Consider the following 27,709-nt stretch of genomic DNA (forward strand, 5'->3'; position numbering starts at 1 on the left):
TGACAGTTCTGTCTCACAATTAAAAGAATGCAAACATATCTTCCTTTTCAAAGGAGTGCAAAGCAAGCAGTCAAAAAAAAAAATCAATAGGGCTTTTTGGCTTTTAAGTATGCGAAGCACCGCCGGTACAAAGCTGTTGAAGGCGGTAGCTCACACCCCCTCTATCAGGAGCAGGGAGAGAGAGAGCCACAGAAAAACAAAGTCAAAAATCAATACGTGCCCTTTGAGCTTTTAAGTATGCGAAGCACCATGCAGCATGTCCTTCAGGAAGCAGCTGCACACAGCCCCCCTGCTCACACCCCCCTACGTCAGCGCAAGAGAGAGAGAGAGAGAGAGAAAGTAAGTTGGGTAGCTTCTCAGCCATCTGCCAATAGCGTCCCTTGTATGAAATCAACTGGGCAAACCAACTGAGGAAGCATGTACCAGAAATTAAAAGACCCATTGTCCGCAGAAACCCGCGAAGCAGCGAAAAATCCGCGATATATATTTAAATATGCTTACATATAAAATCCGCGATGGAGTGAAGCCGCGAAAGGCGAAGCGCGATATAGCGAGGGATCACTGTATTTGATTCCTAGCAAGTTATACTTTTAGTTAATAATTTTTGATTTATTTTTTGATCTTGATATACTTTGTTAAACTCTGAGGGGAAATTGTCTTTTCGCATAACTTTTTGAGGTCAGAGTGCAGGGTCGGCCATTATTAAGCACCCCTGGAGTAATTTTCAGGTTAAGGGCCTTGCTCAAGGGCCCAGCATAGTAGGATCCCTTCTGGCAGTAACGGGATTTGAACTGGCAGATACCAGCACAGGTCCCCTTCCCCTTAGCCACAGAGCCATGAATTAGCACCAAAAATTTTGAAAAAGTACAAAGTGATTTCAAATTCTGCAAGCTAAATCATATTTTATACAGCTTTATGGAATATGTAATTCTGTCCTTTCTCATGGTCACATCAGAGAAGAATATTTTGTTGGTCTATCAGGCACTGTTCTGGCTTTACTTTAATCTTATCAATTTCTTTTCATTACCTACAGACAGGATTATAGTACTCTGTCATTCCTTTCAGTCTGCAGTTAGTTATGGTGCTTCTGAAGTCAGTGCTGGGATAACTCGTTTTTTTGTAGGTGTTTTTATTAAGAGACTAATTTGGAGCATGATGTTATCTATTATTCATATACTTACAATACTTGTAAGATACTTCTTCTAATTTGTCAATAATAAAACTGTTTTAATGAGGTAAAATAGTGGATGATTGAGAATTATTTTTTGTTAAATTTGTAAAAAATATTTTAATTATTGGTAATTTTGCAAATACTAAAGGACAGTGTTTACAGTTTTTAATTTGAATCTGTCAAATTTAGAATGTTAACTTGGATTCAGCCTCATCTGTCTTTGACGCCGATTTAAACTTTACTCCTGTCATTATGAAAGACATTCTTTCTCTATGTTAGAAATATATTGAAAACTAAAAACTTTATATGAGAAATATATGGAAAAGCTTGCTCACTCCAATGTATGAAGGCAAGACTGAACAAAATAAAGCACATGGGGATAATTCAAATTTTAAAATTACTGCTATGCAGTGTGATCACACAAACATCAGTTCTTTAATGACAAAATTGATTTACTGTATATTTTAGAGCCAATTTTAACCATATAAATTCTTGCCGTAAAATGCTGGTCTTCTAATATTTCTCAAATAATTTCAGTACTGTCAGTGTTGGAACCTTTAGCTATGAGGCCTCCAAACAATGAAATGATCGCCTATCCCTGCCAATATAAACAATGCCTTGACATTTTCATTATTTAAATTAAAACTAAAAGACTTGTTAATTTAGAATAGTATACTTTTTTTTTTTGCTTCTGGTGAGTCATTTCATGGTGTCTGTTTTTAAATATTACATTCATCTGTTACTAGTTTATTTTCATTTTCTTTCTCTTTTTTGTGTCTTGCTGCTAACATTGACTGTCTCTCTGTCTTGTTGATTATTTAATTCATGTACTTGGAATGGAACCTTAGAATGCATGTGTTACCAGCAATAACCCACCCAGAATCAGACCTTTGTTGTGCTCCACCAAAATTATTGCATTTGTCTCCAATGTTGTATATTTTAGAATTCGCAGAGCACGGCAGGACAACCAGTGGGCCAAGGACAGATGGAGTCTGTGTTGACTGTTGAATTTTGTTCTTCTTTTGTTTGATGCTTGGTGGCCTTATTTTGATATACTTAATGTATATTTTCCTTTTGTCCAAGCTAAAACCTTTTGTGCGATATCTGTACATATATATGTGTGTTTTATGTACATATTGAATTGAGTTCATATGTGCTGCTGCATGCTACTTTGCATTTGGTTTTTAACTATACCGTATATAGAAAGGTGCACAGTGCTCTTGACTCATAAATCAAGTGAGCTATATAAGAATAAACTAAATTAAATTGAACAGTGTTATAATAAGAAAGCTGATGTTGTAAGTTTAATTTGTACCAAATGTCCCTGCTTTTGACTGTCAGGTTTTGTTGGTTGCCCTACATGCTAAATATATCCATGTCTTACAGTGGTGTCATTTTTAATTCAGTAGGTTTTACAGTGTATCGGTTGTTTAGGTTTGTATTTCTTTTGGTTATGTCACTTTGAATGTTGTGTGATGGTTTAAACTTCTTTTAAAAATAAGAAAAATAAGTAAGAAAACTAAATATACTGTATGTTAAATTTAGTAGTTAGGATAGCTATTCTAATTGTTTATATTCGTCTTTAAGTTTTTTAAAATGATGTTTATGTTTCAGAATCTTCACAAGGAGAAACCTACCAGATTGTCAAATGAATAACAGGAAGGAAGACATGGAGATTACGTCTCATTATAGACAGCTCTTGCGAGAACTGAATGAGCAGAGGCAACATGGTATCCTCTGTGATGTCTGCATTATTGTAGAAGGCAAGATCTTTAAGGCACATAAAAATGTACTTCTGGGCAGCAGTCGTTACTTCAAAACCCTATACTGCCAAGTAAAAAAGACCTCTGACCAGGCTACCATAACACATTTGGACATTGTCACTGCACAGGGTTTCAAAACTATCTTGGACTTTATGTATTCTGCTCATTTGGCTCTCACAAGCAAGAATGTCATTGAAGTAATGTCAGCGGCAAGCTATCTTCAGATGACCGATATTGTGCAAGCATGTCACAACTTTATCAAAGCTGCCCTTGATATCAGCATTCGATCTGAGCTAACCGATGAGCTGGTGGAATTTGAAGTAGGTAGTGCATCTGGCAGCAGTAGTGCAGAAGCTTTGGCATCTATGATGTCTGGTAGGAGTACCTCTCCATGGCTGGCACGAAAAACAAGTCCTGCTAATTCTTCTGGTGATTCAGCAATTGCAAGCTGCCATGATGGAGGAAGTACATATGGTAAGGAGGACCAGGAAACCAAAAATGACTGCCATGATGATCTTTCCTCTCAATCCCTGTGGCACAGGGATTTCCAGCCTGTGCCAGTTAAAGAGGAACAAGTATCCCCATCCACTTACAGCAAAGATGGTGCTGCTACTGTACAGAATGCTTTAGGAGAGCAAGGCAGTGGGGAGAGTTGGCAGCCTGCTGGGCGCAGGAAGAACAGGAAAAACAAAGATACTGTGCGTCACATAACACAGCAAGTAGATGATGATAGCAGAAATGGCTCCCCTGTGCCATCTATTCTCTCTGGCTGGCCTTATAATAGCCAAGATATTTCAGGTAAGACATTATGTGCTGTTTTATTACATAGTTCTGAGAATCCAATTTAAGCATTGAGGCATTATTTGTTTTAAGGATGAGATGCATTGTGTAGCTTCAGGGTTTAAAACATTTCAGTATGCTAATCTCTGTGCATGTTTCCAGGATAATTTGTAATTTAGGTAAATCAACAACATTTTGAAAGCATGGATCCGTGGTGACAAGTCACTTGACAATGGATTTCTGTATGTCTTTACTCCAAAGGCAATACGTTAACTTCTTTCATTTTTTTCCCATTTTAAAGGCATCTACTTCCATTATACAGTACATTTCTGTTTTCGTGTGAAGCATTTTTGTGCAGAAATGGATTGGTCTGATGTTGATTTTTAAAAATGTATTAAAGTTTTGTGTACTACAGAAGGTGTTTAATCAAACACTGTTAAAATTACTTTTTGTTGTAAGGTAGAGCACAACAATTCAGATATGAGAGATCTTTACATTGGCTTGCATCAAATGAAGCAAATCTCTTAATTTTTGCCTTGAATATGTTATACAGTATATACATTTGGAAGTATATTTCCTTGTTCCTTTTACATTTTAATGCATAAGTCAACTGGACTGAACAATTCACTCAGTACAACATTGCTTAATTTAGACCTGATGAGGAGGTGCGCTGGGAGCAGTGGAGCCCCAAACTCTTTTTCAGTTCCCATACAAAGCAATACAGTATAATTATTTAACCCATTTGCCTTTTCCCCATACAGAGCAATATGGTTATTTAATCCATTTGCCCGTATAAAGCCAATGGGTGGGCATTAATTAGTACATTTATGGATTTATAGTGTTAGCACCACATGTAGAGACATAGTAATACATTTTTTATATATTTTATGAGATTTTATGTTAATATTCTGAAAAATGATGGTGCGCAGTAAAACATTTGTATTCAGTTGGCCTTCACTGTAAGTGAAAAGATCTACAAGGACACATGTAAAGGGTCAAAAATAAGTGATCTTGCCAATTTCAAAATACATGTCCTAACAGTTGGAAATGTGTAGGACAACAGTGCAAATTTAACTTTAGGCTAGAAGTGCTTAAAATTTAGTGTTTTCTGGAGACAATTAAAAATATTGGTTTTTTTCTTGGTATGTTTGAATAAATGTTGGCACAGGCAGTCTCTACTGGAAGGAATTGTTCACTTATAAAAGGTTAACATTTTGTTATTGGTATATATTCATGTAGTAGTACGGTGGCATGATGGCATAGTGGTTAGTGCTGGTGCCTCACAGCAGTTCCACAATTCCATGAGATTAGCATAATCACAGACTGATCCTCTTGAAGTCCTTCAGGTTTTTGTTTCCTACTTCAAAGATTTGCAGATAAGGTTATTTCTGTACAAATTGATGTGGTGTTACTTTGTGCCCGGTGCTTGCAAGGACAGGCTCCAGCTTCCCTTCACCCTTGCTCAGGATAAAGTGGTTTTAGAAAATGGAGCTTAGCAAAACTTCTCTCAGAAACATAACACAAGGACAAATTATATATTTTTTAACCGTCACATCTGAAGTATAGAATAGTGAAGATTTTTTTTTTCTTGTATTACGAGAGTCTATTTATAAAATATACTTCAGGTGCCTTATAAATGTTTATCTATGAATTTTCCCATTAATCAATAAAAAATTATTAAACTGATCTGGCCTTGTGCTATCAATTAAAATATTCATCATGGTAGACAGATATGTCCCAGAAATATAAAAATGTAGTTTCAAATGTCTGTCACTTTTTACCAGGTTTCATTTTTTAAAATGTAGTGTAATACTGGAATAGCATATAAGGCCAGCTTTCTAAACTTGTTTTAATGTAAAGATACATTTTATGTGGAGAGTCAGTAATGTATTATCTTATTTAGAAATTATGGAAGTGTTCCGGTGTATTTTTCACAACTGCAGGGAAATTACCAGAAATTATGAGGTGCCTAGGTTACATCAACATGCACATAGCATCTAAATGTCAACAGAGAGGACAATTACAGAAGTGAGAAATTTAAGAGGATATGATGCTATCTCGTGAAATTTTACTGTGCACAACCAGAGGTGCATAAAACCAACTTACTAAGCCATTTAAAGCAGAAGAACCAATATTAGGGTGGGTGAGCTAATTCTTCTCATTCTAGTTTCTGTGGCAAGGTCACACTTTAATTGTTCATCTACATATCCTATTGTGATGCCTGTTAATTTGAAGACAAAGAGCTGCTGCTGTGGTCAGTTTTGCTGTGGATTCCAGGGGATTTTTTTTTCATTGGGTGCTAAACATTATCATAAGGTCTGAGTCTCATTTCGTTTTCTGAAAATAAGGTGGAGTTTTTTATTATTATTTTTTGACAGTAAAACAAAATTGTTAGGACTAATAGATAAGATTTTTTAAAGCTGCAAAGTGAAAAATAGAGATGTATGCTGTTACTTTTTTTTTTAAAAGGAGAGCACTGGAACATATATGTTGGTGTTCTCACAATGTGTTTTTGACAAATAAAGGTAACACCTGTCCTGAACACACAGCTGTAATTGTAAAGGGAAAGGTTAAGAGAAGCATGAAAGATGTCATAACACACTGCCTCCAATGTTAAGATTCCTTTCCATAAATTTTAGGAGCTTCTGTAAAACCTTAATTTCCCCTTGGGCACAAATATAGTATAATCTAATCTAATTTAGTGGGAATCTGCAAAAAGGCAAAATTTATTGTATTTTTAAATAATTCTATCTTTAAAATATAATGAATACTAGGAAAGCAATTTTTGCTCTTGAGCTTTCTTCTGGTCAGGTCAGGTTGGGGAGCATGCACTAGTACAGCGTGTTGCCACACTCACGACATGACCACATGAAACAGCTTGAGATCGTGGTTGGCAACCCCCTAGGAGGACACACGGTCCAGTCTCACCCTCCAGAAATGATGCTCTATCTGCTGTAGCCAGGTGTTACATGGGTGTCCCCTTGGCCTGGTCCAGCCACTTGGGGTCCTCAACAATGAGGATCCTACCAGCTGGATCACTCTTGGGGAATCACGCCACATGGCCATAGTGCCGTATATGACGCTCCCTCACAATGCAGGTAATGTGCCTCATTCAGAAATCCATGAACAACTGCTCATTCGACACAAAACCAGTAGTACCCAAGGATTCTCTGAGGAGACACAGTACCAAAGTAGTCCAGTCTTTGTTTCAGGTCACTGGATAGCGTCCATGTGTCATATCCATATAGCAAGACAGGAAGCATCAGGACTCTAAAGATATGGACCTATGTCTTTTTGCATAGATATTGGGAACACCACACGGCCTTTACAGTGACCTCATGACCCCCCACGCTCTACCAATCTGTTATCAACTAATAACTAATAGAAATCAATAAACACAATGGTTAGACAAACTTAATATTTTATTATTCTTTTCATTAGGAACATTTTATGGACATATGTGTGTGTGTGTTTACCATACAATGCATTAGAATATCTTGATTTTCAGGCAGTATTTGATAAGGTCACATCAAACTAAAGGAAGTGGGAGTTCAGGGTGAAGTGTGTAGATGGTTGCAGAATTGGCTAAAACACAGGAAACAGAGGGTTATGGTGTGAGGAACCTTATCAGGATTCACCGATGTTAAGAGTTGTGTCCCACAGGGGTCAGTGCTAGGGCCGCTGCTATTTTTAATACATGTAAATGATTTGGATAAGAATATAAATAACATGCTGGTTATGTCTGCAGATTATACAAAACTAGGTGGATTGGTTGATAATCTAGAATCTGTTGAATCATTACAGAGGGACTCAGACAGGCTGGGGCAGATTCGTGGTGGATAAAATTTAATGTAGGTAAAGGTAAAGTATTAGACATACGGAGTAAGAATGTTAGATTTGAATACACAATGGGAGGACTGAAAATTAAAAGTACAGCTTAGGAAAAGGATTTAAGAATTGTAGTGGACTCATAACTTGTAACTTCTAGACTGTGTAGAGAAGCCATTAGGAAACCTAACAGAACGTTAGTTTTATGTAGTGCCCTGATGTGTAGAGTACTGGTCAAAGGAGGTTAAGATGAAGCTTTATAATGCACTAGTTAGATCCCATCTGGAGTATTGTGTACAGTTTTTGTCTCCAAGCTACAAAAAAGAATTAGAAGTGCTAGAAAAAGTCCGGAGAAGAGTGACAGAGCTGATTTCAGGACTGCAAGGGATGAGTTATGAAAAAAGATTAAAAGAGCTGAACATTTTTCAATTTAGGAAAAAGGTGACTAAGAGATGACATCATTGAAATTTTTTAAATTCTGAAGGGAATTGGTAATGTGGATCTAGACTGTTACTTCACAGTGAGTGCAACAAGAACTCGGGGACACAGTTGTAAACTTAAGGGTAAATTTTGCAGAAACATTCACACACATATTTGCACTCGTACAAGGTCTAATTTGAATTTCCTGTTAATCTAATACATAAGAACAGTATATGGGGATGTGAGAGGAAAACTGGAGTATATTCCAAGTAGGCAAGAGGAGAATGCACAAACCTCACGCAGATAATCTTTGAGCATAGTGCTGGCAAAATTCTTGTATTGTAGTATATTTTCATTTTCTCTACACTATTTTAAGGATAAGCTTGGTATTTTTCCAGTGTGAAGCCCAATGTGGAGTATTTTTATTAAAGTTAAAAAATACAATGCATCTTCTTGCTGTTTAATATAGGGTCTGTGTGACATTGGAAAAAACATGAACAAAAATTTCAGTATTATAAATTAAGATAATGCCTTTAAAATCTGGATCACCTTTACATTAGGTTATTTTTATAATCTTTACTGCATTTATGAAAAAACTGGAGACTGGCAATATGTAAAGATTATCTTGAGCCTGATGTTTGTGTAAGAGCTTCTTATGTTATCGTTAGCTGGAGCCAAACTGGAAATTACTGGAAATAAACTTTTATATACAAAGCAGATTTTAAAGTAGCCTTTAGTTATAAGAAATTTGCTTTGATGAGGATTAGGAGTGGTCAGATTTTCTGAGAAGTTGTTCACCTGTTTGTGCTTATGTTTTTTGAGGGGTAAAATAGTATCTTTCTGCTTACAACCAATAAATATAAAGTAAACAAAAGTGAGTTCTTGGATACAATAATCATGTCTGTGCTAAACTAGTACTTTCATAGCAGCAAACCTTTTAATAGCTTAAGTACAATGCAGGGAACAAAACCTAACAATCACATTTTTAGATATAGAATGAGAATCAGCTTTAGATTCAGCATACTCCTTTCTAACTGTATCAGACACTGGTTAATTCTGTTCAAAATAGTACATCAAACACTACTCTTTTTTACTTGCACCATCAATAATTTACAGAGAGTTAGATACTGTATCTGTTGTGTAAAGTGCTCTGGGTATTTTCTCACCTTACAAGTAAGCCCGCGATTCGCTAGCGAATCGGAAATCCTAGAATGGCAATCAGTTTCTGTTCCGTCCGATATGTGGATGGATGACATATCATGGAGGGCGGGTGCGTCTGGGGAAATGTCATTTAATCCAATAAGCATATCTGTATTAAAGTGGTTTCGTTTTGTGGAGACGTGAGTCTGTTGCCTTCGCTGACACCGACTGCTTGAACAGGTTGTGTTGTTTGGGGGCCACCTAATGACTCTGGGAAGCCGCTGCGTCTGACTGTGGGGCGAGCGCCACAGCGCAATATGTGCCTCAGAGGGAAGCCACTGCGTGAAGACATATCATGGAGGGTATATGCGGTGGTGTGGGCGGTCGCGTCCGGGCGGCTGTACAAGTTGGCGTACATGCTTTACCTCAGGTGTAGTTCACAGGTCGTAGTCTCGTTTCTGTGTTTTCTTTGGTTTGAGCTGTGACTCCTTTCGCAAGCGTGTTGTAGGCACGCGCGGCAGGCGCCACAGCGTTTTGGGACGCCGCTGCGTTTGACTCTAGCCTCTGGGGCGGGTGCCAAACTGAATGACCGTTATGTGATCTACATTACTGGCACAGTGGATTAGAGCAAGTGTAGTTTACAGGTGGCGGGCTTGTGGCAGTGCGCGTGACATCCGGTTTACAACCTTCTCGTTTCTGTGTTTTCTGTGCAGTGCAGCAGTGCACGTGCGCCTCGATGTGCACAGCACCCATATCCGGTTTACAACCTTCGGTTAGTAAGATGGATATACAGTTTTATACTACAGTACCTAGTCCCATGCAGGGAAGAAAATTGAAGTAAATAAAGGAAGTTTACAATAATATACTATATATTATAATGATGTATAAAATTGAATGTAATGCTGTATTTTTTTTATTTTTATTGTTTTTACCTGCATTATTATCAATCTTTAATATTGTTTTTTGTATCAGCAAGGTGCTGCTGGAGTATGTGAATTTCTCCTTGGGATTAATAAAGTATCTATCTATCTATCTATCTATCTATCTATCTATCTATCTATCTATCTATCTATCTATCTATCTATCTATCTATCTATCTATCTATCTATCTATCTATCTATCTATCTATCTATCTATCTATCTATCTATCTATCTGTTTAACAGATAGGGGCTGATGGGAGGACTCCTTTATCGGCATGCACAAAGCAGGATCTCATTGAAGACCACAGATACTGATGTTTTCTTCTCAACCAATTTGTATAACAATGTTATTATCCTGCTGCATTGCAGCTTTTGACCAAGAATTATGTCATGGTTTGTGTTTAACCATGCTGAATTTAAAAATGACAGTTTTTCCAGTTTATTTTCATCTGGAACCTTTCAGAAAAATACACATATCCAAACGAGGTGTGTGGTGACCAATGTTTCTTTTTTTACACCCCAAAAAATATTCAAATTATAATTTTTAGTGAGTTTTACAGTTGCAAAATCACACTTGAAATTAAATTTACCATCAATTTTGTGAAATGTGTGCAAAAAGATACGTCACTGTTTTTGCTTACCATCAGCCATTATTTTTTGATGTTATATTTTACATTAGCTATGTCAGGATATTTGTGCCACTGGACAAGGACAGTTTTGACCTGCTCCGTGTTTGTTAAACATGCAGTCAGTAATTTCATTGCACTGTGTACATGTGGCATATTTCCTTAATGATCTAATGACAATACATTTTTATCAAAGCAAGACTTCATAGGGTTTCCTCCGGGCGCTCCGGTTTCCTCCCACAGTCCAAAGACATGCAGGTTAGGTGGATTGGCGATTCTAAATTGGCCCTAGTGTGTGCTTGGTGTGTGGGTGTGTTTGTGTGTGTCCTGCGGTGGGTTGGCACCCTGTCCGGGATTGGTTCCTGCCTTGTGCCCTGTGTTGGCTGGGATTGGCTTCGGTAGACCCCCATGACCCTGTGTTCGGATTCAGCGGGTTGGAAAATGGATGGATGGATGGATGGATGGATGGACTTCATAGGAAGCCAACACTATCATACTTCTGCATATCATTAGAGATAAACCGCAATGAAACAAAATAAAACGTTTTTTAGTGCAGGAATAGAACACTGTTCAAAATATTATAGAAAGAGAACAACTGAGGATGGCATTAGTAACTTTTACTGTTTCTTAATAGTAGACATTTATCCGAGCCCATTTCATAATGAGGCAGGTTGGCTTTGATGCCAATACAGCATCATGATTTTTATCCATCCATCCATCCATCCATTGTCTCCCGCTTATCCGAGGTCGGGTCGCGGGGGCAGCAGCTTGAGCAGAGATGCCCAGACTTCCCTCTCCCCGGCCACTTCTTCTAGCTCTTTCGGGAGAATCCCAAGGCGTTCCCAGGCCAGTCGAAAGACATAGTCCCTCCAACGTGTCCTGGGTCTTCCTCGGGGCCTCCTCCCGGTTAGACGTGCCTGGAACACCTCACCAGGGAGGCGTCCAGGAGGCATCCTGATCAGATGCCCGAGGCACCTCATCTGACTCCTCTCGATGCGGAGGAGCAGCGGCTCTACTCTGAGCCCCTCCTGGATGACTGAGCTTCTCACCCTATCTTTAAGGGAAAGCCCAGACACCCTGCGGAGGAAACTCATTTCAGCCGCTTGTATTCGCGATCTCGTTCTTTCGGTCACTACCCATAGCTCATGACCATAGGTGAGGGTAGGAACATAGATCGACTGGTAAATTGAGAGCTTCGCCTTGCGGCTTTTCACCACGACAGACCGATGCAGAGCCCGCATTACTGCGGATGCCGCACTGATCCGCCTGTCAATCTCACGCTCCATTCTTCCCTCACTCGTGAAAAAGACCCCGAGATACTTGAACTCCTCCACTTGGGGCAGGATCTCGCTACCAACCCTGAGAGGGCACTCCACCCTTTTCCGGCTGAGGACCATGGTCTCGGATTTGGAGGTGCTGATTCTCATCCCAGCCGCTTCACACTCGGCTGCGAACCGATCCAGAGAGAGCTGAAGATCACGGCCTGATGAAGCAAACCGGACAACATCATCTGCAAAAAGCAGTGACCCAATCCTGAGCCCACCAAACCAGACCCCCTCAACGCCCTGGCTGCGCCTAGAAATTCTGTCCATAAAAATTATGAACAGAATCGGTGACAAAGGGCAGCCCTGGCGGACTCCAACTCTCACTGGAAACGGGTTCGACTTACTGCCGGCAATGCGGACCAAGCTCTGGCACCGATCGTACAGGGACCGAACTCTCGGAGTACCCCCCACAGGATTCCCCGAGGGACACGGTCAAATGCCTTTTCCAAGTCCACAAAACACATGTAGACTGGTTGGGCAAACTCCAATGCACCCTCCAGGACCCTGCTAAGGGTATAGAGCTGGTCCACTGTTCCGCGACCAGGACGAAAACCACACTGTTCCTCCTGAATCCGAGGCTCGACTATCCGACGGACCCTCCTCTCCAGGACCCCTGAATAGACTTTTCCAGGGAGGCTGAGGAGTGTGATCCCTCTGTAGTTGGAACACACCCTCTGATCCCCCTTCTTAAAGAGGGGGACTACCACCCCGGTCTGCCAATCCAGGGGCACTGTCCCTGATGTCCATGCGATGTTGCAGAGGCGTGTCAACCAAGACAGTCCTACAACATCCAGAGCCTTGAGGAACTCCGGGCGTATCTCATCCACCCCCGGGGCCCTGCCACCAAGGAGTTTTTTGACCACCTCGGTGACCTCAGTCCCAGAGATGGGGGAGCCCACCTCTGAGTCCCCAGGCTCTGCTTCCTCATTGGAAGGCATGTTAATGGAAGGAGGTCTTCGAAGTACTCCCCCCACCGACCCACAACGTCCCGAGTCGAGGTCAGCAGCGCACCATCCCCACCATATACAGTGTTGACACTGCAGTGCTTCCCCTTCCTGAGATGCCGGATGGTGGACCAGAATCTCCTCGAAGCCATCCGAAAGTCGTTCTCCATGGCCTCCCCAAACTCCTCCCACGCCCGAGTTTTTGCCTCAGCAACCACCAAAGCCGCATTCCGCTTGGCCTGCCGGTACCTATCAGCTGCCTCCAGGGTCCCACAGGACAAAAGGGTCCTGTAGGATTCCTTCTTCAGCTTGGCGGCATCCTTCACCGCCGGTGTCCACCAACGGGTTCGGGGATTGCCGCCACGACAGGCACCGACCACCTTACGGCCACAGCTCCGGTCAGCTGCCTCAACAATAGAGGCACGGAACATGGCCCATTCGGACTCAATGTCCCCCACCTTCCTCGGGATGTAGTCGAAGTTCTGCCGGAGTTGGGAGTTGAAGCTACTTCTGACAGGGGGCTCTGCCAGACGTTCCCAGCAGACCCTCACAACACGTTTGGGCCTACCACGCCTGACCGGCATCCTCCCCCACCATCGAAGCCAACTCACCACCAGGTGGTGATCAGTTCACAGCTCCGCCCCTCTCTTCACCCGAGTGTCCAAGACATGTGGCCGCAAGTCCGACGACACGACCACAAAGTCGATCATCGAACTGAGGCCTAGGGTGTCCTGGTGCCAAGTGCACATATGAACACCCCTATGCTTGAACATGGTGTTCGTTATGGACAATCCGTGACGAGCACAGAAGTCCAATAACAAAACACCGCTCGGGTTCATATCGGGGGGGCCATTCCTCCTAATCACGCCCTTCCAGGTCTCACTGTCATTGCCCACATGAGCATTGAAGTCTCCCAGCAGAACGAGGGAGTCCCCAGAAGGTATGCCCTCTAGCACCCCCTCCAGGGACTCCAAAAAGGGTGGGTACTCTGAACTGCTGTTCGGTGCATACGCACAAACAACAGTTAGGACCCGTCCCCCCACCCGAAGGCGAAGGGAGGCTACCCTCTCGTCCACCGGGGTAAACCCCAATGTACAGGCTCCAAGTTGGGGGGCAATAAGTATACCCACACCCGCTTGGCGCCTCTCACCGGGGGCAACTCCAGAGTGGTACAGAGTCCAGCCCCTCTCAAGGAGATTGGTTCCAGAGTCCAAGCTGTGCGTCGAGGTGAGTCCGACTATATCTAGCCGGAACCTCTCAACTTCGCGCACTAGCTCAGGCTCCTTCCCCTTCAGAGAGGTGACATTCCACGTCCCAAGAGCCAGCTTCTGTAGCCGAGGATCGGACCGCCAAGGTCCCCGCCTTCGGCCACCACCCAACTCACACTGCACCCGACCTCCTTGGCCCCTCCCATAGGTGGTGAGTACATGGGAAGGGGGACCCACGTTGCCTCTTCGGGCTGTGCCCGGCCGAGCCCCATGGGTGCAGGCCCGGCCACCAGGCGCTCGCCATCGAGCCCCACCTCCAGGCCTGGCTCCAGAGTGGGGCCCCGGTGACCCGCGTCCGGGCAAGGGAAAACGCCGTCCAAAATTGTTTTTCATCATAGGAGGTTTTGTTTTGTTTAACCGCTCTTTGTCTCATCCCTCACCTAGGACCAGTTTGCCTTGGGTGGCCCTACCAGGGGCATAAAGCCCCGGACAACAGAGCTCCTAGGATCATTGGGACACGCAAACCCCTCCACCACGATAAGGTGGTGGTTAAAGGAGGGGATCATGATTTGTAGCAATTTTAAATCAACACGGAATCATCTTGATAACATTTATCGAATACCACCATTGGTTCTCTCTCCTATAATAATATATAGATCTGCAGCAATGTCTGTGAATTACGATCACCCTTGTTCCTCTGTAATTTCTTCCAGTGTTCCTCTGGCTTAACCCACTTGTCTTGGTGATGATCATTGTCAGCAACATGAACCAGCTAGTAGAATGTAGGGTTGACAAATGTATCAGAATATTGATAAATATTGATTGTTAACATTTTTAAAACTGTTCCAATACTCATTTTTCATGGTACTCGTTCTTAAGCCTACATTACAAATGCACTTCCTGTTCACTCCAGCTTTTGACAATTGAGCCTTGTATTCTACAAAGGGCATGGTCAGAGTTGCAGCCCTGTTTCGATCCACTCACAGGTGTTAATAACATGGCAACTTAAGCAGCGTCATTGACTTCAGTATGATTAAATGACAAATAAAGCAGCCAGGGCTGTGTCTGGAACTACGTCAGCTTTGTGCTAGATGGGGATGGATAATCACAAGGTACATGCAGGCCTATATGCAGGATTTGCTACCGTGCAATATCAACTAAAAGGGCTAACACAGTCAATTTAGCCAAATACATGAAAGACTGACACATGAGTCAATACAAAGAATTTTGAGAGGTAGAAATCTTTATTTCTAAATTATTTAAACATTAATCAGTATAACCCTGTAAACTGTTGCATTTGAAATAGGGATGTGACATTTGTTCCTTTCTACAGGTTGAAACATTTTTTGTATCAAGTTAAACATTTAACGCATTAAGACTAGGGTCTACAATTATTTTTACCTGTGGGCAAGTTTTATTCTGTACTGTTCCTTCAGAGGCAACACTCTCTTTTCCCTTGATTTTTAAATCCTTGCCATGTAGTGTGCTGCCGAAACATGTTACTTTCTTTTATTTTATTGTGTGATTTTAAAATTGTATTTCATCACATTTACTATGTAATGTAAGGTGCTGTAACTTTTCAGTGCTCAATTGCATAAACTGCAGTGATACACCTCAGTGTGCTCATATACTCAGTGTATTACAGTAGAAATTGAATTGTGGGATAGTGACTGGCTGTGACATTCACTTCACAGATTGTTACTCTTGCCTTTCACAAAATATTACACTACTTGAAGTATTTGCATTTAATGACTTAACATTTCTGTTATTTGAAATTATTTGATTTCAATACATACAGAATTGCAATTTATTAAAAAAATGATTAAGTTACATTATAAACTGTTTTGGGAATCAAATACATTTCTTATTATTGCATCAAAGTTTGAAATGTTGGTATCTTGACAATCCTGGTAGTGTACCAACAAATTTAAATTTTCTCAACCAGCGTTATAGCTGGAACATAGATATATTATATGCTACTATAATCACAACTGATTAAAAAAAATCACATATTGTTGTTGAAGTTGCCGCCTGATTTTTTTTTATAAAATCAGTCCAGAAACTGGTAGCACATACATTATAATAAAATAGTGAACATGAATGCAGTTATTAATGTAAATTAAGCATGTAAACCTTTAATATTAATGTAGATATGTTCTTTGTCTCAAAGTTGAAAAGTTTTGAAAATGTAAAATTAAAGTGGTTTCTGTGAGGCCTTAAATTGTCATATTATCCAATGAATGTTTAGTAGTCTGTTGCTAGGTGCTATTTTATTTTGCAATGTAAATTGGCACACATTTAAATTGTTTGTATTTCTTATGAATGTAAATTAATATATGAAGCAAATTATTCTTAATAAAAAAAAAGTATTTTTAAATGTATTAACTTTTGAGCAAACATAAAAAGTAAATATGAATCTGACTTGGTTTTCAAAGAACTGGAGGTTGTTCCCATTCTTTGGAAAGCAATATTCATGTAGATAGATAGATACTTTATTTATCCCAAGGGGAAATTCACATACTCCAGGAGCAGCATACTGATAAAGAAAATATTAAATTAAAGAGTGGTAACAATGCAGGTATACAGACAGACAATAACTTTGAATAATGTTAACGTTTACCCCCCTGGGTGGTATTGAAGAGTCGCATAGTGTGGGAGAGGAACGATCTCCTCAGTCTGTCAGTGCAGCAGGAAAGTGACAGCAGTCTGTCTCTGAAGCTGCTCCTCTGTCTGGAGATGATACTGTTCAGTGGATGCAGTGGATTCTCCATGATTGACAGGAGCCTGCTCAGCGCCCATTGCTCTGCCACAGATGTCGAACTGTCCAGCTCCATGCCTACAATAGAGCCTGCCTTCCTCACCAGTTTGTCCAGGCGTGAGGTGTCCCTCTTCTTTATGCTGCCTCCCCAGCACACCACCGCGTTGAAGAGGGCGCTCGCCACAACCGTCTGATAGAACATCTGCAGCATCTTATTGTGGCTGATTAATTAAGGAAATGACACTTTAAAAGTCCAAGTGTATCACTCTCAAGAGTGTGTGATATCAACCGTTTTTGTCACTGGAGAGGAAATAGTACTGAGAATATATAGTACAAGGGCAGAATTTAATTTAACAATTATACTGAACATATTAACTATTTTAGTTAGTATGGCCTGTTTTGTTATGAAATGAAATCATTTTCTTGAACCAAAGTGAGAATATGTGAATACAAATATATGACCAAAGGTACTTAATGATTCTGACTTTTTTTCCCTTGTCATAGTATTAGTTTATATTTTTTTATATCTTAAGACACTAAAATCAGTGTGACAAAAGCAAAGAAAAAGTGTTGTTTTCATGACCCTAATAAGTGCAGAGATTGATTTAATATAGTAAATATACACTAGAGGTGTAAATGTTGCACTTTTTCTATTGCATGGTTTAGGTGAAATGACAGTGCCATGAAATGTTTTTTCATAGATAGATTTTTGTCCCAAGGGTGAAATGTAGCTTTTTACAGAAGCTCAATAGATAAATTAATTAATAAATATTATAAAAAACAACAGCACCAATCTCATATACACACTAGAAATACTTAAAAGAAAGGAAAACATTTGACATGGCCAAAGATAAAAAGTGCAGTCATAGTTTTAGTGAGGCATTAAAATGTGTATTGCTCTTGGTATAAAGGAGCCCCAGTAGCATTTCTTGAAAGCATTTAATAGTACTGAGTCAGAGAGAGTGTGAGCAGTATTGTTCATTATGGCACTCAGTTTTTGTTTTCATTCTTGCCTTTGTTATTAACTCCAGGTCAAGAGTATGTCCCATAACTGAGTCTGGAACAGATAGATAATTGCATCTTCCACTCCAGTATGTGTCTGATAAGCAAATTGCAGTGGGTCCAACTAATCTTTCACAAGAGGACTCATATAGTTTAGGACCACAGCAGGAGTGTTCTGGATCCTTATTGATAAACTGAACAGATAGCAAAGAACACCACAAAGTTTGTTAGGACTGGCTTTAAGAACTTGGAAGACTGATTCTGTTCAGTCCCACAGTTTTTCCTGCTTGTAGCTGCATCAGTTGTCTCCTTGCGTCAGTTATGGACAGCCCATACAGATGATCAGAGGTGGGAGTTGTTGATGCATTAGGGATGGTGAGGAGAGACTGTTCAATGGAAAAAGATATTGGTGAAAGGAGAGAAAATCTATTTAAAATAATTTCCAGTTGTTCGCCTTGTTCATATTTCATTCTAGCATTTGAGCCCTAGATTGCTTGAGCCCAGTAATTATGCATAGACCATCCCAAATATCCTTCATGTTATTCTGAGTGTTTGCTTTCTATTTTACCTTTGTAAGCTTCCTTCCATTTTATCTGTTTTTCTCTGTATGTCCTTTAGAGGCTCTTTATCACTGGATTTAATTGTTGTTTTCTTATTATATAAGAGACTTTTTAGCTAATTACTAATCCAGGACTTGCTATTTGAGGATGCATTAATGTTGACACAGAAGTTAACATAGTCTCTCTCACATTATGTCCTGGTCCTTCCTTTGGAAGCAGTCATTCAGAGCCCTTACAGCCTCCAAGCTCCACTTCCTATCTTGGTGGTAAACAGTTGCGGCCCTAACAGGCTCATAGATGGGAGTATGAGGATCAGGTTTCGTTCAGATGTGCCCAATGATTCCACATGTTTTAATGTTAAAGTATCTTTAACATTTGAATATATCAGGTCTAGCTTGTTGTTTCCTTGAATGGAACATGACACATACTAGAGGAAGTTTGTCATTGTTCCTTCCAAAGTCACCTGGTTGAAGTCACCACACATTATAACTGCAGGGTCAGAATGATTCATCACTGTTGTGTTGGTAACAGTATGAGTCATTTCTTTTACAGAGGGAGGAATATGAACATAGATAATGATGATGCCCTAGGAAAACAATGTGGATAAATTCTGACAGCCAGAGTTTCAGTATCTTGATTACAAATTTGAACTTTAACTTTAATATATTTCCTTTTACACAATTTCTCACACACACAGACAGCCAAACCCCTTCCTTCATATTTTCACACTGTATCCAGCATTAAAATAGTGTCAGGTATATCAGTTTTCAGTGGCCTTCTACATCTTTGGAAGAACAAGTCCTGCGGCAAAGTGAAACGTTGCTAGTTGGGCACTCATGATTGCAGTGCCACACTGTATCCAGCATTAAAATAGTGTCAGGTATATCAGTTTTCAGTGGCCTTCTACATCTTTGGAAGAACAAGTCCTGCGGCAAAGTGAAACGTTGCTAGTTGGGCACTCATGATTGCAGTGCTAGCAACTGATTACGGAAATAATACACTCCACTTTTAGTTTCATAGTGTCTCTTACATTTCCAGGTGTTGCGGATGTAAGGTAGCCTTCAGACTCTCTTTGCTTTGCCTGTGACTTCTCCCAATTTGCAGCTTGTTCAAAAGGCAGCTGAGATGAGGTGACGCTCAGGTTTGTGATGACAGGAGCAGATCATTAGCAAATTTAAAAAAACATTTTTTGATTTTCCAGCACCTACCATCAATGACAAACCAGTAGCCAGATTAAATTTACTCCTAAAATGAATGAATTCATTAAAACTATTGACTAGTAAAATAAGTTCAAAACACATAGTAAAACTAAGAGAACACAGAGCTTCTGTAAAAGGCTGCTAACTTGCATAGTGCCCAGAAATGTAATTGTAACTTGTGTATACTGTGGGAGACACCAGAAAACTGGGAATTGAAATTTTTCTTGGCTTCTGCAGAGTGTAATTGTTGTGACCACCTTAGGCTAAATAAGAAACAGAGATTTACAAACCATAAAAATCAGGAAGTGTAAATTAAGCAGCTAGAAAGGGGGAACTGATGAAGACTGGGATTAGTGAAAGTGGTTTATTAAAAACCAAGAAGATGTAAAATGGCTAAAGTTACTCTTCACCTGGTCTGTGCTTGCAGAATGTTTACCAATGTCAGAATTATTCATTTATAAGCTCAAATCAATCCATAAACTTTCTTTACTGATCCTGGCTGCCTACTGACAAAGGATGACACACTAATCCATTTCATGACACACATATTTGCATACACCATACAGTTCTTGGCTGGAAGTGAGCTGCCAGGAGTAAGGCAAATGTGATAAGAGTGGCACAAGACTTGACTGAGACTGTACTGCTAAACAGGAATTGGTCACTTAGGAGCCCTGGCGGTCTGGTCCCAGGATTTTTAAGAACTGTTTCTAAAAGTTAAAATAGTTACATGGATTTATCTTGAAGCAACCTGTGCTTAAAATTAACAGGCAAACTCAGTGCCAGTGATCTTATGATCTTGGAGCCAGGATGCAAGGGTCATAGATCCATCACTGTTTTAAGTGTGTGTATTGAATAATAGAACACTTATTCTAATACATTTGTACACGTTGAACTGTTTGTTTTTGGTTAGGTGAGAAAACACAGGTTTTCTATACCAAAATTTCTATATAAGGGCTGCCCAAACACTTTTGTACTTAAGCCATAATTAACGTGAAATGTCAGCGATTTATTCTGTAGCTAATTTTAAATGTTTGCTACTGCAGCATCATTTAACAATCCTTTCCCTAGCACATACATAATAATGCCATTTTGAGTTTGCCCTCAAAATGGCATTATGTGATGATATGTGTTTTAAACAAAAGGCTGTTGCTGAATTGTTTGTGGTGGTAAAGGAATCAGCACTGAATGTTCACAGCTGGTTAATAAATAGTATTTCCAGCTCTTTAGAGTCCACAAAGATGCCAAATGTGGGGAAAAAACTTAGCAGTAATGACAAAGTTATTGAAAAAGTGAAGTAATATGTCTGAAAGTGGAGCCAATCCCAGCCAACACAGGGCACATGGCAGGGAACCAATCCTGGGCAGGGTGCCAACCCACCGCAGGACACACACAAACATACCCACACACCAAGCACACACTAGGGCCAATTTAGAATCACCAATCCACCTAACCTGCATGTCTTTGGACTGTGGGAGGAAACCGGAGCGCCCGGAGGAAACCCACGCAGACACGGGGAGAACATGCAAACTCCACGCAGGGAGGACCCGGGAAGCGAACCCAGGTCCCCAGATCTCCCAACTGTGAGGCAGCAGCGCTACCCACTGCGCCACCGTGCTGCCCCAATGATATTCAAAGAAGCCATTATGAGACTCAAAACAAGAATAAAGACACTAAGACAACACATTAGCCAAACCATAGGATTACCAAAGCCAACTCTGTGGAGCATTATTAAGAAGAAAGAATACTGATGAGCTTAATTATTGCAAAGGGACAGGTAGGCCATGGAAGACCTCCAATGCTAATGACAGAAAACGTTTCCCCATAATGAAGAAAAATTCCCAAATCTTCATTTACCAATTTCTTTGTGTATGGGTGTGCGTGTGTGTGTATGTGCATTGATGCACTTGCTTTCTTGTGCCTCTGTATGAAAATATATGTATATTAAACAAATTATGTATCTCAAAAATGACTTGTGCAAAAACTTTGCAAATCCTTAGGCATGGTGTCCTGTGACTAAATAGAGCAGACTACAAAAATCCCAGTTAATTTCTATGGCAATTATTGTTGGAAAAATGTCAAACTGTTTTTTAAGGATATGGAAAGGAGTACTAGACCAAGAGCAATAGATCAGGAGCCTATAACAAGAGAAACTTGACACAACTTGTTTGAAAAAGATAGGTAATTTTTTTGGTACCTTACCATTGTACATTGTGGTGGGCTGGTGCCCTGCCCAGGGATTTGTTCCTGCCTTGCACCCTGTGTTGGCTGGGATTTGCTCCAGCAGACCCCCATGACCCTGTGCTAGGATATAGTGGGTTGGAGAATGACTGACTGACCCTGTGGAAACCAATGTACAATGAACACACACAGACACATGTACATGCCCTTTTCTAAAATCATCTTTTCTCTGCATTTTGAATATCGTAGAACCAAAATCTAATCTTATCTCAGTAGGGAATGTTTAACCTCATCACCAAACTTCCATTTATGTGGAAGTAAAATGTGTCGTTGTTTCAAACATTATGAAGGGCACTGTAGATTTGAACAAGAAGGGGATACATGCCCTTGTTTCTTGCTTATTCAAGTATGTTGAAGATGATGGAGATTATGGACTAAAGTGGGGAGTGTAACATATTCATCTATCCTTTGAGTATGTTCAAACAATTTTATAATAAACTATTGGCCATAAAACAATTGTTGCAAAACTTTTAGGACAATCTTCTTATTTATATGTATATATATATAATATAGTGCTGTATGTCTACCATATGTCATTCACTAACTTATATAATATAATTCATGTAATGAGCATAAAAAGTGAGTTATTTTAATAGTTCTCATTAATTTTATACTAAACTTATGAAAATATAATTTACAATGTGGTCAACATCACAATAGAATAAAATAATTTAAATAAATGAAATAACGAAGATGTTAAATGTTGCGATTGTGTGGTTGATATGTTTCTTTTTTAAATGGCTATCAAATCCATGTGAAAATATGAAATCAAAAATGATGCAACAACTATGCAATGATGATTATATTAATTTCCTTCTATCCTGCATAGTAACTATATTCAGAGTTGCCCCACCACGATCACCGTCATCATAATCTAAGGAGAAGAAGTATGATATGGCACACCATATGTAAATGGTCCACCACAGAGCTTTGCATTGGCCTGTTTTCTTGTACTGTGTTTACAGATTTGCAAAGTGTAAGAAGATTGTGTACTCATTGTAATTTTTTTTGGTTCGCTCATAAAAATTAGATTTTTCACAGCCTATAAATGTTTATTTTCAATTTAGACTTTTTGCTTTACTTGTCACTCTGAAATTGATGTAATATTTAATTCCAGTTATATATTTTTTTCTTGGTAAACTTTCCCTCTGCTAAATTGCATGCTACAATGCATCTAGTCTTAACAGTGAATGCTCAATTGTTTCTTTTTTATTTTCTTTAGGAATACCCCAGGCACTAGTAATTCACATTGTATGACACTTATTACCATTACTTGGAACTACTGTCTCTGGTTTTAAAAATGCATTTTAATTGCACATAGGTCATAGTTAAACTGAAACAATTAATATGAAGCCAAAGACTGCTCCAGATCTTTACTGTGGGATCCTAAAAGTTTTGTCTAGTGGGATCACCTTTCTGAGGAGCTAAAAAAATCTTCCTAATATCGAGAGATTATGTTTTGAAATAATGAATAAAAGCCCCTTTCACCCCCTTCCTTTTAATATCTCACTTAAAACTCTCCCTGTAGTATTTGCGCTTCATTAAACCTAAAATAGATTTAATATATATTACATATAAAAATCCACTCCAGCACAATTTTCATTACCTATTCTTTTTTTCATTATAAACTAAAGCCTTGTCCAATGAAACTGGTGAATGTTTAAAGTGAAAATTAATTTTCAAATCCTGATGACCTTCAAATATTTAACATCCCACATTTTTAGTGTTTCTTTCATTACAGTTTATATAGTAAGTATATTGTTTCTTGAAAGGAAATGTGAAGAATTCATTTTGACACAAACATTTTGATTGTCATGACCTCCCCGGGTCTCCCCTGTGTAAACACATTTGAATAGATTTTTGTGCTTGGTGAAGTGGCCTTGTCAGGGGGCATTGTGTGGCTTTTGCATTTCCATTGGGGCTCAACTGCCTGCTTTAGTGTGGCTCAAAGAGAGATTAAGAGCCCCCTTCCCCTGGGGGTTTCGTTTAAATGGTGCTTAGATGCTAAGCACGACAACCATGCAGCTAATTTGGCATCCTGAAGTTGACAGGGACAGGGGGCATAAAGAAAAATGTCTTGTAGGAGTTTGTTTTGCTCTTAGTATTATGTCTATGTTGCAGACACCGTGTGTTTTAGTTATTTGTACATTTTATGTTGTTCTACCTGCAATAAGATGCAGAACTGGCCCATCTTCATTTTTATTCAGATTCCTGTATGGTAATTTTCTGCACTAGTTCATAGTCTCCATTTGATATCTTGATGAGGGTCTGGCCCTATTGCAACAGCAGCAGCACCCTAAACATTCTAGATTATTCTGTGGTTGACAGCTCTGTAATGGGTGGAAAGGAGTCAGGTTCCATGTATGTTCTAGGAAGTAACACTTATTTCTTCCCTTGGGCACTGTACTGAGTGAACATTTGATCACTGCCCATCCCCCTATGAAGTGGCGATCGAGTAATGTTCTATGGCAGGCTCTGATATGAAACAGTCTCGGTGAATAATGTTTAGCATTGTTGTTTTAAGCTTTGTATTTTGATCTGAACTGGCAGAGCTGTGCTTTCACTTGTTACGTGTAAGGGAAGAAGTAGAGTTCCGTGGTTCTGTAGTCCACTTTTTTTATCGACGCAGCCTGTTCTTTTCCGATAGCTTGGTTTTAATCCTCATTTAAATGTGATTTATCATGTAGTCAACATTCAGTATACTCCCCTTTCTAGATGAAGTGAGCATCCAAGGTCAGTAATGGAAAATCTGAAAAGACAGAGCTGCAGATTAAAAATACATTTGCACTTTTAAGCACCTATTGGGGAGCTACAGATGAAGCAGTTGATAACAGTCTAGTTAAAGTTTAAAGCTGCCCACTTTGTTAGTTATTGATTTGCTATATTAAGCAGAGACCCACTGAGATGTGACACCTCAGCTACAGGATTTCCTCTTGGCACAGGTAGCGAGCTACTCACTTTGTTGCTTTTATACTTTCTAAAAACTGAAGACTGACATGAGGCGATGTCCTTTTTTTATGCAGTTCATGCTAGTTACAGGTAGTCATTCAGATATGTGTGAATTTGTTTATCACACAAATTAAAAAGAATGGCATATAATGACTGATTTTTGAGTAAGTTATGTTTTAACTCTCTTTTTTTTTTTCTTGATTTTTTTATTTATATTTAGTTATTTAATTCCCTTCTGTGAATTCCAGGAAAACAAGAGAGGCTGATTTGAGCACATACATTCACCAACAGTGAAATAAGCAATCTAAAACAGTTTGAATTGTTTACTGTGTAAAATGAAATTCCAGGGTATTTCCTAATGCCTAATGACTGTTTTTGTAGACCAAACTATGCAGAGATGCTGATTTTCTTACATAGCAACCTTTTACACCTCAGTGGTGTTGCCACATAAAAGCAACAATTATTGTTTGGTATAGTTTTTTTATGTTAAAAAAAATAAAAAAAGGTAGATTTAACCAAGAAGCAACACTGCTTCTTGTTATTTATTTATTTTTTGTTTAAAAATTATTCTCATGCTGGTACAATACAGAAATGCACACTTTGGCATTGTATGTGTAGTTTGTTTTAGATTTAAAGTGTGAGTTAATAACATATTTTAAATAACTGCATTCTAATTGTGGGTGTCTTGTCCATATAATTCTTCACAAAGTAAGAAATCATACAAAGTGAAAAGCACTTTTCCATCTTGTGCATTCTGAATTAATGGTGTAGTGGCATTAGTCACATTTCCTCGGACTAGATTCAGTTTGATTTACCTTACCCAGGGCTTGTACCATCTCGGTCACATTTATTGGACCCAGTGCAGTTTATGCAAGTGCTTGTATTTGCACTTCCATTGTATAATCAGTCTATTTCATATTGATCTTCTACTTGTAATGAATTGAAATACAGAGTGCAAAACATTACAATGTTGCATTTTATTTTTGTTAACTTGTCCTCCAGAATACGGCATATACTATCTTATAGTAAGTACTGCATCAGAGTCTTGTGAAATAGAAATAGAAAGGTTACAAAAGATTATTTACACTCCCTTTTCAAGTCTAACCAGTTTAAGTAAACACAATGAAAAGGCGGCATAGTTGGATAAACGGCTCTCCTGACAGGATGCTAACGTCTGTAGCCTTTGGGTGTGTCACGTTTGCCTAGTCAGTGTGTACAGCCGGGGAGACCTTCTGCTACAGGGCAAATTTCTTTTCCTTTGACATGTAGGCCCTCCTCCTTCTTGCCCCCCTGTCACCCAACTGCAAGCCCTCCCATCTCCCCCACCTTCAAGCCAAGATAAATAAATAAGTTTGCCAGAAGAGGCTGAAAGAATGAGTATAGGCTAGGTTTTGTGATTGCTTCTAACGTGGATATGGTTTTTTTTTTTTTTTAGAAATGCAGAAGACAGTTCAGTAAAAGATTAAGAACTGCCCAGAGTGCATTTATTTGCATTCATATTTTATGTTTTTCCATCTTTTGCATGACATATCTAGTATATGTCTTGGTTGATGACTTGCTGTATAACAGAAGAATTTAGCTCAATACGCACATACATTTTAATGATATTTTCTATTTTAGTCACATTACTGTTAAAACACAGACAGAAAACAAATGTTGTAGATAAGAGCCAAAACGTTTATTTAATCACATATATTTATAAAGTCTAAACAGAGAAATGTTTCACCTCTTGCTTTTTACTAGCTGCAATAGTAATACACCTCTGCCTTAAAGTAATGTAATTTGTGCAACCTCCATCCATCCATCCCTCCCTACTTCCTGTCACAGGGAGCTCTTTTGTACTTATTGGTGAAAGACATACAAAACTGACAGATCTCATTATTTTTTTCCCTAATTTTTTAACAGAGCAAATCACAGCTTTCTCATTCTACTTTCTGACATAATGTTTGGTACTAACATGTCTTATACCAATTCAGACAGAGAGGTTACAGAGGTTTGTGAAAATAAGAAAGTACCTCCCTACCCCATTTCCTCTCATTCAACAGTGAAACAGAAATGAGCTAGCCTTGGAAGAGTATAGGATGGCTGGCGTGGGTCAGTCCCTCCTTCAACAAGAATGTTTTAAAAAAAAAAAAAAAAGATGCACAAAATTGGAGTCAACAATAAAATCAGGCTGATGGGGGTGCAGCTTGCGTGTTTTTTTTTCCCTGAGATTCCACAGTATTGCTTTTTGAGTGGTCATTGCCAAAGCCAAGACTGTTTGCCAGCAAACAGAAACAAAAAGAGCAGTGCTCTCTCTGACTTTGCTGAATATTTCTGTGTTTTTTGGCACGGTATTGAAAATCATTGTAGATTTATCTGACTTGGAGTATACAGGATTTCATTAACATATATTTAGCAAAATATTTAAAAATAACTTAGGTTTTTTGTGTGTTTAACCTTAAAGGATGCACAAAAAACACGCCCACTCTTTATTTATATTGTGCCTTTCACAAAAAGTACACCAAAGCACTTTTATAGGAAAGCCCATTGGAAAAGACAGAGCTTACAAAGCTTTGGGGTCCAGTCAGTCTTGACACTTACAAATTTACAGAAATATCCTTAAAATAATTGTCTAGAGTGAGCAATTTATGTTGTTTACATTGACTTAAAAAGCCAGTCTCTCATGCAAATGCACACATCTCTTTGAACAGAAATGATAACTTAGTTGGAAGGATTGTGTTGGGGATATATTTATGCTTAGTACAATCTAAGCCAAGTGTTTCATTGGAAGTTTGCAGCTTCATGCATTTAAGTTTGATTGTTGGCTTCTTGGCTCTGACAAAAAAGCACCGGCCAATGAAATATAGCTTGGCTGTGTTACTCACAATTAAAAGC

The 27,709-nt window shown here is 39.3% G+C and overlaps 1 protein-coding gene across 2 annotated transcripts in view; it reads left to right on the top strand.

Annotated features, from left to right (window-relative positions):
- The window catches only part of zbtb46 (zinc finger and BTB domain containing 46), a 166,701-nt gene that overhangs the window by 52,936 nt on the left and 86,056 nt on the right, over positions 1–27,709 (top strand). For both annotated transcript variants that reach the window (XM_028811712.2, XM_028811710.2), the window contains exon 2: positions 2,786–3,732. In XM_028811712.2, the coding sequence (XP_028667545.1) occupies positions 2,820–3,732 (913 nt within the window). In that variant the 5' untranslated portion in view covers positions 2,786–2,819. The remainder of the gene's footprint in view (positions 1–2,785; positions 3,733–27,709) is intronic.

The sequence above is a fragment of the Erpetoichthys calabaricus genome, chromosome 10, assembly GCF_900747795.2.
Source record: "Erpetoichthys calabaricus chromosome 10, fErpCal1.3, whole genome shotgun sequence".
Taxonomy (NCBI): Eukaryota; Metazoa; Chordata; class Cladistia; order Polypteriformes; family Polypteridae; genus Erpetoichthys; species Erpetoichthys calabaricus.